The sequence below is a fragment of the Chroicocephalus ridibundus genome, chromosome 2, assembly GCF_963924245.1.
Source record: "Chroicocephalus ridibundus chromosome 2, bChrRid1.1, whole genome shotgun sequence".
Taxonomy (NCBI): Eukaryota; Metazoa; Chordata; class Aves; order Charadriiformes; family Laridae; genus Chroicocephalus; species Chroicocephalus ridibundus.
Genome location: NC_086285.1, coordinates 80,457,204 through 80,470,813, shown reverse-complemented (window position 1 = coordinate 80,470,813; position 13,610 = coordinate 80,457,204). Strand labels below are relative to the sequence as shown.

The 13,610-nt window shown below is 44.2% G+C and overlaps 1 protein-coding gene across 2 annotated transcripts in view; it reads left to right on the top strand.

Moving 5' to 3' along the window:
- Nucleotides 1-11,279, top strand: part of CDH20 (cadherin 20) — a 119,290-nt gene extending 108,011 nt beyond the window's left edge. For both annotated transcript variants that reach the window (XM_063326081.1, XM_063326082.1), the window contains exons 10-12: nucleotides 1,557-1,674; nucleotides 7,988-8,239; nucleotides 9,696-11,279. In XM_063326081.1, coding sequence (XP_063182151.1) covers nucleotides 1,557-1,674; nucleotides 7,988-8,239; nucleotides 9,696-10,195 — 870 coding nt within the window. In that variant the 3' untranslated portion in view covers nucleotides 10,196-11,279. The remainder of the gene's footprint in view (nucleotides 1-1,556; nucleotides 1,675-7,987; nucleotides 8,240-9,695) is intronic.
- Nucleotides 11,280-13,610: the final 2,331 nt, after the last annotated feature.

The following is a 13,610-nucleotide window of genomic DNA, read 5'->3' as shown; positions in this document are numbered from 1 at the left end:
TCGGCCTGGCCCGCGTGTGGCAGACAAGGCTTACTTTTAAAAGACCCTATTTGTAAAAGCCTTAAGCACCCCTGGACTTATGGGAGCTGGACATAACATGCTACAGTAGCTTCAAAGGGGTGACAAACTGTATCTGTTCTGCTGTGAACTGGAGATGACAGAGAGTTGTAGATAACACACGACTTCCAGCTCCCAACACTGTAAACCAGCACCTCGAAGCAAGCAGTGATGCCTTTTTGCTCCTCTCCTTTCCAAAACCCCATTAAAGCCCTTGAACAAGGTCTTCCTGTGCCACAGACGGACATGAGCTCTCCCTGGCTGGAGCAGGTGCAAGCCCTACTGCTGGTCACTTGTGCGGAGGTGACCTTGTGCTTCATCACCCAGGGTCCACAGCAGGCGCTTGTGTCTCCTAATGCAAAGCTGTCTAGCGTAGTTCAAACACACAGGCACACCACTCGTGACTTGTGAAGGAAAAATTATGCTAGCAGTGTCACCGCGTGTTCACTGAAGCTTCTCCCACCTTGCTGTAAAGCAGAATGAAATAGCCATTCACTGCTGGGACAACTGTCCTCACAACTATCATGTACAGCATAACTTCATCCCACTAATTTATGGAGGTCCTTAATAACACAGGGAATAGAAGTCATTGCCTAGTCTTTTTCCTGGTTTTGAAGGGTGAGTGGCCTAAATAATAAGCTTTCCAGGAAATGCATGCTAATTTGGTCTGCTTCTTTCAGCAGAGAAAGACAAATTCTGTTGCCACATTTTGAAAAGATCTGAAATCAGTATTAACATGTTGAATAATACTTTATGGGTCTGTCATTTGCCTTTGAACCCCAAAATAATTTTTAAATGCAAAAACCCAGGTGAAGATTTATTCCTTGTCTAAAAAGATGTCAGGATGTTTATTCAGACAGACCTATAGCTCACTGTGCTTCCAGCTGTTAGATCTACTTTAATAAGCCTCCATAGGTGAGGTGACAAATCTCTTTCTGGATTTAGCATTGTCTTAGTTGCTTTCTGTGGTGTTATTTATTGCGTATGCAGACTATCTGCATGATTACATTTTCTTTCTTTCTTCTCCACTGACATCTTGGGAAGAGTTTAATTGATTTAAAACTAAAAGAGTGATAAAATAATCAACCTGAAGTCCTTTTCTACCTGCAAAATTAAGAAGAAAATAAGTACGGGCTTTTTTACAAGCTCTCTAATGCACAATGCATCTTCTGAATACCCTGGGTCCTCAAAAGAAAAAGAAATGTGCAACAGAAGATAGGGATGCATGAGAGAAAAGCGTCTGTTATTCAAACCAAACCGACTATCTCCTCCCTTGTTTAAAAGTGATTTGCATGATCATAGCAAAATGAATGAAGCCTGCAAGGTTTTGAGTCTCTTCTTGATTCACCTCTTGTACCTTAGCCAGACACTTTTATTCAAATGCTCCAGTTGCTTATATTTATATACATAAATATATATATGTTATTGGTTTGATTATTTATTTATATTCTATGTATTTTGCTTCTCACCTGTTTCTGCTTTGTTCTTGCATTCTGTAGCTGATCCAGACAGTGAGCGCCATCGACAGGGATGACCCACAGGAGGGACAGCACTTCTACTACAGCCTGGCTCCGGAGGCAGCCAACAACCCCAACTTTACTCTAAGGGACAATCAAGGTAATCAGAGTGGACACAGACAGTTAGCTACTCTAATTTCTAATGCCTGAGTTGGACTTGAGAGGCTGCGACTTACAGTGTGTGATAAGACTGCCATTTCAAATAATACCAAGTGACACCTGCTCCTTAAAGGCAGTGATAAAATGACATATTACTTAATACACTTGAAGGTTATATGATATTTTCTTCCCTATAAATATTCTCTAGCAATAGGCCCCTTTTTCGTCTTCGAGGAAATGTGCCAGTATTTTGTGCAAATTCAGGTCTCGTGGTCAGGCTGCAGGCATCTCGGATTACCAGAGTGGAAATTGCATTCGTTCAAAAGGAGATGCTTAAAGGTAGGATAGCAACGGGAACTAGGAGACAAATCTGAAGGGAATTACATTGCTCTTTTATTGTACTCTTCATGTTTTCTCCCAGGCACAGAAAGGGAGGGTTCTTGTACTGTTCCAATCTTTTCCCCCAAGCGCTTTTTTTCTTCCTCTTTGCACATCCTTGTTTCCCTGGGAAAGGGAGGGAGGGAGGAGGTGCAGAGCCTTAGGGCGTAACTTGGTGTACAGCTAAAAGTCTGTGTAAGATGTGCTAAGTAGAAACTGAAACACCAGTGGGAAGACTCATGGCAAAGTGCTGGCATTTCAGTATCCTACCCAGTGGAATTTGCTTCCTTCGGGGAAGCTTTGGTGGTTTTGGAGCCCACAGAAAAGCCCCTCTGTGGCAGGCCTTCACATCACACCTGCTGATAGAGGATCTCCGTGGGCAGACAACAGCCAAGGTCAGGTCCACACCAGCCTCCAGCGGGAAAGAGGGATGACCTTCGGTGACCTGATGCAGAGCTTCGAAAGTTACTATGAAGGAGCTGGATTTCAGAAGGAGTTTAGTGTGTAAAGTACCACAAATCAGGAAACAATTCCAGAATAAATGGGGAGAATACCTGCAGTATCCGTGGCTAGTCTCCAAGCGGAGTGCCTACCCCTGCTCCCACATGTGCCCACTTGTCACGCTTATTGCCATAAACCCCCATCTGTGTCTCTGCGGGCACATACATGAAAGAGCAACATAGAGGTGAATAAAGAAGCTCTTGCCTTCACTAACCAAACATGCCTTAAAAGGTGCTACTTGCAGAGCCTGGAGTCCTCCTCCACAGTAGGCTATTGCTTTTTCATCCCCAAAGCGTTTTTTTCTGGAGTGTCTCTGATGCCTCTCCACACAATTTCTTGCATTTTTATACCCCTCTCTCTCTCATTGTCTCCCTCTGTTTTTATTTTTTTAATATATAATGCCAAAATAAAGAGAACAAATAAAACACAACTATCGCTAAAACATTTGGCAAACTAGGCTCATTTCATCCTCAAGGCATTGTTCTAAAAAAAGAAACTCACAAAATTCCCAGCATCAGATGCACTTTTTCCGTCTAAGGCCATACTTGCGATAATTTATAGTGACAGCAGTGACTGAATGGCTGTGCGTCCCACTCTCTGTAAAATACCAGTTTTCCAGACATATATATCACAAGAAGCTTAGGGTACTATTGGTGACAAATTTGAAATAAAAATGTTAAGTATCAAACCACTGACTATTTGAAATACACACATTAAGGGTTAATTTACTGCCTCAGCAATTTGGTGTGTGGTAGTCATTACAGCAACAATAATTTATATATATATATATATATTTTCATCTAGGGACCACTAAGGACTATATAAATTATGCGACTTCGTCACCGAGAGGGTAACTAATACTGTATGTCACAGGGTGGTAAGACAAGAAACAGAACTCACCTTGCCAGTCACAGCCTGTGCACGTAAACATGAGACAGCAACGCTTCCCAGGCTGTGGGAAGGGTCTATTAAGATTAGCAATTTGTGCTGATTACTTGGTTGTCCAATAAAGCAGTAAGAGAAACTGCAAGATGTGCAGCCTTCCTGGCAACAATTAAAACCTTGTATAAACCTCAGTATAAATTACTGAGCAACAGATAGATCACAGTTTGCATTCTGATGAGCTGTTTTACATATTTCTTTGGCCCTTGTCATTTTAGTCTCTGAGAACTTCTTCAGTCTATTCATTCCCCACATATCTCTGGCAGACAGAGAAATCCTATTGTTCTCCACTTTATAGACGGGGATCTGGGGCAAGGAGAAACTAAGCTACTTACATGCCTGGTTCCCTTTGAGTTCAGTAAAATCAGTGGGAGATAGACATGAAAGTATCTGCAAAGATCTGGGCCTAAAGGACTTACCAAGGCCATACAGGATATATGTGATGAAGCAGGGAATTGGGCTGGGGTCTCCCATCTCATTGGCTACTGAAGTAGGGCATTGGCAAGCCATCTTCCCCCGCTTCTAAATCCAGGTGAGATTATGCTGGGAAAAAGTTGGCAAAAGAGGCTCACTCTAAAAACGGGATGACCAACGAAATAAGCTTACTGCATTTGCAGATTAAACTCTGAGCTGATCTTCTGTTGACCCTGAACTGCTGCCCGCCGTCTTTGTCCTAGGAAAATTTTTAGCTATTTCTTCCTTCCCTAGAACTGTGGTCTATCTACCTCACCCTTTGGCAGAGCGCAAAAGCAGCAAGCTGAAAATCCCCAAGAAAAAATGTGACCCCTTCCTCAAGCCAGGGGTGTCTGTAATGCCTGCTTTCTTGTGCTCTTTTTCCCACTCCTGGTGAAATATTTCTTTATATTTTTCCTAACTTTTTATAATTATTACAATTAGTTTCTAAAAACTAATGGAAGTTCGGGGCTTAATCACCCCCAGTTCTTGTACAGACGCAGAAAGAAGCCAAGCCTTTCTTGTGAGAAGAGCAAGGGTTAGCGCTGATCTCAGGGCTTGGACCTACACAGTGGTTAATTCCCCTGACCCCTCCATGGACGCACATCACTTCCAGTGGGGCAGAAAACTGCAGGAAAGAGATGCTCACAACCACCAGCCTGCATGCCCACAGGAATTACAGCTTTCACCTCGTACTGATCACACAGGCTTGGGCCCCACCACGGTGCAATCTTCAGTATCTCTGCTCAGCGGTATAGCTAAATGCTGCCATCCAGCCTTCTGCGAGCCGAAGACACCGTGTTGGAAGCTATGATACAAAAGTATTGTCCGTTCTTATCATGCTTTCTTTTTTTTTTTTTAGTATAATAGGGCTTTCATGTCCTCGCAAGCCCTCTTCCCTTGATGGCTGGGCCTTAGCAGATATCAAATTTGGAAGAAAATTGTGTATTCTGGTTTCTGCCATGCTGCATCACATTTCAGCATGTCCTGCGCACTGCAGTAGCACGTCAAATCACATTGGCTTTTGATGAGTCACACAACAAGCTTTGGCACCGACGTATTGCAGTTGCAGAGTAACAGGTAGAACAATCCTTTAGGGATGATTTGGACGCTTGCCTAGTACAAAGCAAAAACAAAACAAAAGGCCGGACATGTAATGCCAAGAGTCACCAAGAGAATTTTATCACCAAGAACATTTAAGACCTGAGTGATATGGTCAGCACATCACAGTAAAACTATATGTATATATACACATATATATCTTTCAATATTTTATTATATGAAACTTGCTTTTGGCCTGAAAAAAGAATTATGGTTAAAAACACTTGAGATCTCTCACTAGCTGATTTTGCACAGCTTCAGTCAGGCTCACTGCCTGTGACTTCTTTTACAGGCAAAATATGACCAGCTCAGAATAATGAAGTCTTTTTCCCTCACAAAGAGCAATTTTACATAAAATGAAGGTTTGCTGTCACCTGAATAGAATTGGTGACTTCTATTGCAAGTGAGTTTAAAGAGAGCGAGTCTTTCATCCAGGAAACAGAGAAATGCAACCAAATTACTACACTGCTAAGATGACTCAGACATTTCCATTGACACCGCATAAATGCAGGCACTTTACCATTTTCTGCCCTTTGGGCTGCTTTTCCTCTTGCTAAAGCAGGCCCAGTGATTAAATGATGTGGTATTAATAGCTTGGGAGCACATACTAGAGGGCACATAAACAGCCTGAGGGAGAGAAAGCGCTTGTGTGTGCCCCAGGAGAGAGGAGGGGGAGGTTTGCAGGAGGCGAGGGCTGCCAGCCGCAGCACACCTCTTGCCCAGGAGCCGTAGGAGCCGCGGGGCGCTGCTCTCTGCTGGGTTTTGGGACGCATTCCTGAAAATTATCTATGTCTGTCCACACCCGCTGTGTGGGTCATCTGGACATCTGGACATCTCAGAGCTGCATGGCATATCAAAGGGTGGTGAAATCAGTAAACACTGACACGTGATCAGTTTTAAGCAACTTGGGATTTCATCTGGCACCTGGTGCTTTTTTCCTCAAAGCTCCAGCCCTTGGGATCATGTGATTTAACGAGACACTACAGTTTCACTATATATTCACATACAGACATGCACACACACTTCAGAATTTTATGCTTTCAGAGTAAAATCTCGAAATGTCATTGACATGCAAGAAATAAAACACGCTGAGATTCCTTTTAAAAACATGTCACAAATTCAAACTAATCTCATGGATTGTGGAGCCCGACATCTCAATACTTATGTGCACCAGTACTGTCTGATGCCGTAAGATTTGCAGCAAGCATGGAACTTGGAGCATAATTTAAGTCTAGCAGGCAAGCCTAGCAAGTCTAGCTTGAGTTTGCATATATTCCATCGCTTGCTGTACATAACATTCGTGATTTCACTCCTAAAAGCCATCAAATAATTTCTGATGTTCAGACTACAGCAGAAAATACAGCTGATTTACCTGCGTGCAACCCGAGTCTCTGCACTGAAGAAAATCACCCTAGATTTAAAGTTTAGCAGTGAATTGACAGGGAAATAAGAAGGAAACAGAACAACGCCTTGTTGATATTTTGGGTTTTTTCACAGTCTGCTGGCGATCAGAAGGTTTCTTGCCATTTCCAGGCAGCAGCTCCATTGTGGCAATCCACCTGGGAACAGCTGATTGGCATCCTGCATTTCCAAGCGCAGCAAATGTACACTCTTCACAACCTGGAGATGCAGATGGCCAGACTGCGACCTCTCTTGAATCAACGGGAAACAAAACTAACTAGTGAAAGAAACTGCATGAAGCTCAGGTCCCAGAAATCCCACAGCATCACTGCACAGGGTCAGGGCTTGTAGGTCTGCCAAAGAGGAAAAGTGCCTGTGTTCCCCATTTATCTTCGCTGGCCCAAGATTTGCAGGCATGTTTGTAACAAGGGCCAGTTTTCCTGCAGGTTCTTTAGACTCCCTGGAGGCCCAGATCACATTGGAGACATTCAGTCTTGCACTTTCCAAAAGTCTCTGAGGCCAAAAAGCTTGAAAATCAGCACCGACAAAATCATCAATGATCTCCAGAGATTTTGCCTTGGCATTCCTGAGATGCAAACTCAGAAGAACAAATTCCTGAATCCAGTTTCTTTCTGATTAGGAGATTTGGTGCACAGTCTGAGGAATTTGAGGGAGAGGGTAGACAGGAATTCAAATGCCACTGGGAAATTCTGACATTTTAAAAAACATGCTGAATATGGAGGAAAAAGCCCCAAAGGTAGGAATTTCCCTTGAAATGACCAACAGCAACTGGCTGTTAGGTCACTGTCTTACTGCTTTGTTTCAGCAGCATCATTTTGATTCATTTTGATTCAAGTTCTTATAAAAAGCAGACAGCCACGCTAAACGAAGCAGAATAGTCAAATCAAATTCTGACAAATGACATGAAGCATTCCAACTTTTTTCAATGGCAAAAGTGACAATGAAATTGCATGTATTTCACTGAAAAATGTTTAGTTGCAAATTTTCTAGGACAGCAAGCTGTTTTTTTTTCCTTTGTCTCCTTGTTGCCTCAAGCAGATGGCCATACCATGTATCAAAAAACATAAAGAGAACCTTAACATGTCCACAAGGGTTATACACGAGCATCTCCAAAATGGTGGCAGCACTTAAGAGTGAGATCTAGAAAAGCTGCTGAGCATGAACAAACAGGGACTACAAATTGCCTTTAACTGTTTGTTTCTGTCTTGCCTTCTGAAAGCTCTTTTAGCTAAATCTGAAGGCTGTGAGTTTGCTTGGGGCACTTTATGTCAGAAGGGGTAAAGGCAACTCGTAAGGTGTGTATGCCTTGCATGTTGGAGCTATGGCCTGAGAAGATACTGGAATAGGGGAGGCAGAGGCAAAATTTTGATTAATGACAAGCTGATGAAAAACAAAGGAAAAAAAGAGAGAAGGCAAATGGATGTGGGCCTAGGATTGATTTTTTTTAACCTTCCTTCTCTGATGAATATATTTTCTCTGCATATAAGCTCTTCTCTCCATTTATTTTCTACCCCTAGACAATACAGCGTGGATTTTGACAAGGCGCTCTGGCTTCAGACAACATGAGCAGAACACCTTTTACCTCCCCATCCTGATTAGCGACAACGGCCGCCCCGTGCTGAGCAGCACGGGCACGCTGACCGTGCACGTGTGCAGCTGCGACGATGACGGCATGGTGATGTCCTGCAACGCGGAGGCTTACGTCCTCCCTGTCAGCCTGAGCAGAGGGGCACTCATCGCGATCCTCGCCTGCATCTTTGTCCTGCTAGGTAAACTCTTGGCTTCTTCTTGGGAGTGGACAAACTCTTCAGTTCTGGCCAGGGGGTTGCTGATCCACTGAAGTTGAAGGACACAAAAACACACGCGCTTCTATGCATTGTATATATTATATGTAGACACACACATACTTAAAAGGGCTAAATCAAGGACCAATCAGCTGCATATGGCTTCGGACCCTGGGGTGTAGGAATGGGGGAAAAATATGTCCTACAGATATTTCTGCCAGGTCTCCCAAGTGCTGGGGTGGCTGGCAGGGCCCTGCTTTCCTGGAAGGGGTGTGCCAGGAGGAAGTACTGAGAGCTGTGGCTGGGGACAGGTTACATTCGCATCCTCAGCAGTTTCTGATCACATGCTCTCACAGGAACCAGGAGTGCTAAGTCCAGTTCTACCTCTTGTCTTTTGGCAGGAGATATCCCCATCTCCATCCTTTTTCCTTGAGACATTAGATTTAAATGGCGCCTGTGCTGCTGTTAAGGGGAGTGAGCATCTTGCATATGTTCTGTCTCTACAAATAAATTCCATCCTTTCCTTGACCAGGCCTTCTTTGTCCCCTATTAGCTCTTGGTATCAAAAGAACCTCAGTGCCTTCATTCACCCTCTCGAGTCATGAGATATTAGTTCCAAACACATATTTGCTGAAATTTCAGAGGAACCAGTTTGAGGAGCAGTGGAATAGAATACAAGAAAAATTCTTTAGAAGTGCCTCAATTCTGGCCCTGCAAAGGACCCTAGATACATCAGTCCTAAATTTCAGCATTCAAAACATTTGCTGAGTTCTACCCCTGGAAATACAGTCACCAGGTGATGGCACATTTTCAGTAGTAAAGGCCTCTGGTGCCTGTAGACCACTTCTCCCCATGGTAAGGAGCATCTGCATCCCCTTAGCGCAGGGCAACTGAGAGTAGGTCTACCCAGCCCAAGGCAGATAAACACAAGAATGCTTTGGAGCAGATTAAAGGGCTAGCTCTGTGTGTTTCCATGTAGGCAGACATATCACCACGGTGCCTCGGCACCATCCATCTATGTCATGTGCAGCGCCCAGGCCAAGAGGTGTCCCCAAAACAGGCTGCAAAACCCAGCTACACAGCGAGAAAAAAATACCTCTATGGAGCTGTGAGCTACTGCAGGTAAACTGTTACTGAGACCTGATCTGGCTAGCTTAAAAGTAGCAAAAGCATTGCAAGCACTGCCGTATCTACATGTCCTAAGTGTCACCAAGAGTTAAGAATTAAGGTGAGAAAAGGGACAGATTAGCAGAACCTCAAGCTACTAATTTTGACTGGAGGGTAGGGGATTTCTACAGCCCTCCACCTGCAAACACCACAGCTCTTTAAATCCAGGGACTGGCTGGGCTCACCGAGGGTAAAATAGAACAGCAGAGAGTCTGAAGTTCTTGCAAGACCTACCCCCTTGCTGACAGCCCCATATCTCGGTTGCCTCCCGCAGTGCTGGTGCTCCTCATCCTCTCCATGCGGCGCCAGCGGAAGCAGCCATACATCATGGACGAGGAGGAGAACATCCATGAGAACATCGTCAGGTACGATGACGAGGGTGGTGGGGAGGAGGACACGGAGGCCTTCGATATCGCCGCCATGTGGAACCCACGGGAAGCCCAGCTGGTGGTGAAAAACCGTCAGGACATGCTCCCTGAAATAGAGAGCCTCTCCCGATACGTGCCTCAGGCGTGCGTCATGGACAACAACGTCCACAACTACGTGCTCGCCAAGTTGTACGAAGCTGACATGGACCTGTGGGCACCTCCCTTCGACTCCCTCCAGACGTACATGTTTGAAGGGAACGGCTCGGTGGCGGAGTCACTCAGCTCCCTACAGTCGGTGACAACAGACTCAGACCAGAGCTACGACTACCTGACGGACTGGGGGCCGCGCTTCAAAAAGCTGGCCGAGATGTACGGTGCCACAGACAGCAGCGGGGCTCTGTGGTAACGGACGAGGAACGGCAGAGGGGTTTCCATGCGAAACAGTGTCCTGTTAGGTCCATTCTCATCAGATGCTTCCATGGACATGGGTGAGACCTCCTAAAAAATAGCAATACGGTGCTTGGATGAGAATGGGAAGAAGCGTGCGAATGAAGGTCTCTCTGGATCAGCTTTACTCAGTTAAATTAAGTCACATTTTTGAAACAATGAGAAGCAGAAGGAAGAAAGTTTTTCCCTGGTTTTTACAGCAAAATTGGAAAGCTCCACTCCTGGAATATAATGACATTACTCTCTTTCTCTCTCTCCCTTTCTCTCTCCCTCGTACATGGCAGCTTACTGAGCTCTATACGTCTGGGTTCAAAGATCTGTAAACTCCAACTGTAATCTTCAACTCACTGAGAAATTGCCAGCACAGAAAAGCGGTTCCCCAACAGTTATTTTTCCCCTATTAAAAAGGAAAACAAAATTGCTTGCTAACAAGAGGAAAAAAAAAATCCCACAAAGCAGAAAATTGAAACTGGAATCTCAGAGGGCTCTTTGTAAACTAAACCTCCTCTTTCTGTTGCTAACAGAGTCCTTTTTTAATCCTTTAGAAACAAAGCTGAGGTTTTTTTCCACCTGGCCAAAAGGGCTGGGGAAGAGGCTTTGAATTTCTGCTCTAGTTTAATGGCTGATCTATGAGTCATTGGTGTTAACACTAATCCATCTCCTATCAAGTTTGTGTAAATTTATTCTCGGTTCTTTAAAACCATGACTCCGCTAAACTGCTCAGAACAAAACCAGAAAATCTGCCTCTTTTGCACTGTAGATGTCTCTTCCATGTGCCAAATGTGAAGATTAGATTCTACCAATGAAAGCCAAATAAATTTTAAAAAAAGAAAAAGCTATATTTGGTAACTACATGGGTTAGATGGGCTTTCCTAATCTGTGTGAGGTCAATCCAAGGGATGTTTACATACTGTAGATAACCTACTTGAACAAATGCAGTATTATAGACCAATAAATGGATGTAAGAAAATTACATGTATAAGTTTTGTATATTTGTTAATTTTGGTAATAAATATGATGTACTGCATACAGTACAGTACCTTAGCACCTCTTTTAATAAAAGTTAAACAGAAGGGAAAGTCTGATGGCAATTTATTGACTGCTGTGCACCGAGCAGTTAGTGCTTATCTGTGGCTTTATTGTCACATGCCTTGAGCATCAAGAAAAAGTGGTTCATCAGCATCATGTCAAGGAGACAAGCCTTCAGTTTGAAGGTTAGAGTAGATTGTCTGCTCGGCGTTCACTGGGACATTATCTTCACCCGTGAATCAGCCCATGTGGAGCCCACCCAACTAGTTATTTTTCTATTCCAACCACGCTGAAATCAAAAGAAAGTCTTGGCTGACTTTTTTTTAAACATTACAGCTGGGGCATTGAAAAGCTTGGAAACCAGTTATACAGCCCTGTCATGCCTTCAGGGACATGACGGACTGTAACATGCAATATCCATGCAGCATCCATCCATGCAATCAAAGTTTTGAGCCTGGATCTTATCTCATTTGCATGTGTAAATGGCAAGAGCTGGGCAAATTACACTAACACAAATTTCATGGAAGGTAGCGAAAGGCTTCTGAAAGCAGAACAGTCCGCAATGGCGTTTGCAGGTTTCTTCCTAGCTAAAGGCTCTATCCATCTCAAAATTGCCCAGAAAATAGATGTGCAGGCATAACCACTCAATTACCACACTTTTACCATGTGCATACTGTGCTCAGGTTCTGTTGCAGATGTGCCCAAAACACTGCTGTCTCTGCCTAGTCTTTGGCTGTACCAATGTAAGACAAGAGCCTTGTTTCCACAGAGACTCGTACAAAGTCATGCACCCCTGTAAAGCCAGGTAGACAGCAAGGAAAAAAGTTTTCAAACATTTTTTGAAACTTCTCAAACATTTGCTTATATGATGAAAACTTGTGCTGCTTATCCCCTGAACGTGAAACTGCTTTACACCATTGCAGAAACAGCACAGAAAAATATGTGATAATGATTCTTTCATTCATCCCATACCACTTATCCTCCTGTGCCATGTTGATTTTATAACACTAGACAAATACTTGCAACCACCCTGATCAAGGAAGTGGTGTGGAGCATGTAAGACTGCTGTTGAGAGACTTCTGAGAGCCTCCTCACCTCCTGATGCAACAGGAATGACAGAATATGTGACCACGAAGGAAGACACAGAGGACATCTATTCCACCACTTCCCTGTCTGAATTAATCACCCATTTTATATATTTTAAGCAGATGCTTGTTTATTCTCAAAACCCCTGACTGTTAAGGCTCTGTAACCTTTCTAGGCAATCTTCCACTGCATCAATATATTCAGTGTTGAAAGCCTTCCCTGGGAAGTATAAGCCAAGTATCCCTTGCTGCCATACAAGCCTGCAATGCACGTAGACGACTCTGTCCCTCTGTAGAGCAACAGTTTGGTATTTTCAGACCATTGCTGTCTCTCCCTTTAGATGCAGTCTACAATAACAAAACGCCTCTGGATAGTTCTTCATGTCCTGATACACCAATGGTTTAGGGAAGGGTTTAGGTATCATTTAGGAAGAGGGGTAGAAATGCAGTCCAGTATTGTGTTGCCTTCAACTTGAAGATACCTACTGTGTTTGCTGAGGGTTTTCCCAGGACAAGTTGCTTTTGTCCAAGGTCAGTTTTTACTCCACAGAAGTGCCCAGAACTGGCCTCTGCAAGAGAGGTCACACAGCAGCTCAGACCAGCTTCCCGGGATGTGTGTCACCCAGTGGGGAAAGACCAAAAGCACTTTTGTTAGGTGCTTGGACTCGCACCACAGTGGAGTCTGTAGGCAGAATGGGCTCTGAACCACCTTCTTAAACTGCATGTCGCCGTTAGGCTAGCTGATTCGCCTTGGGTTTGCCTCAGCTTGTGAGCACAGTCAACAGTTGGACAGCTTGATGCTGTGACACTTACCAGCTGGTGTTTAGCAAGCATTTGGCAGCATGGCTTTTTTTTAATTTTATTTTATGGAACAGGTGACAGTGTTTTTGCAGACTGTGAAATCTCTATGCAAACAACCAACACTTGAATCTATCACCCTCCCACAAACAAAACTGAAGAATGCTCTGCTTTTACTGATGAGATATAAAAAGGATCCATTCATGGACGTATCAGGGCTCAGCAGGCCTGGCCCAAAGTAGAAGAGGGGAGAAGACTCTAAGCCCAAAGGAAACGTATGGTGCCACTGTCTGGCAGTGAAACAAACATGCTGATCACGCCGGTCCTCAGTCTTCTGCCCTGGGGCTCCCCAGGGCCAGGCCTGGCAGTGTGCATGGACATTTGCAGCACTACATAAAACCTGCTAGTGGTTTACAGCCAGGGAGCTCAGCCTGCCACGGTGGAGGGACTGGGCTTTGTCAC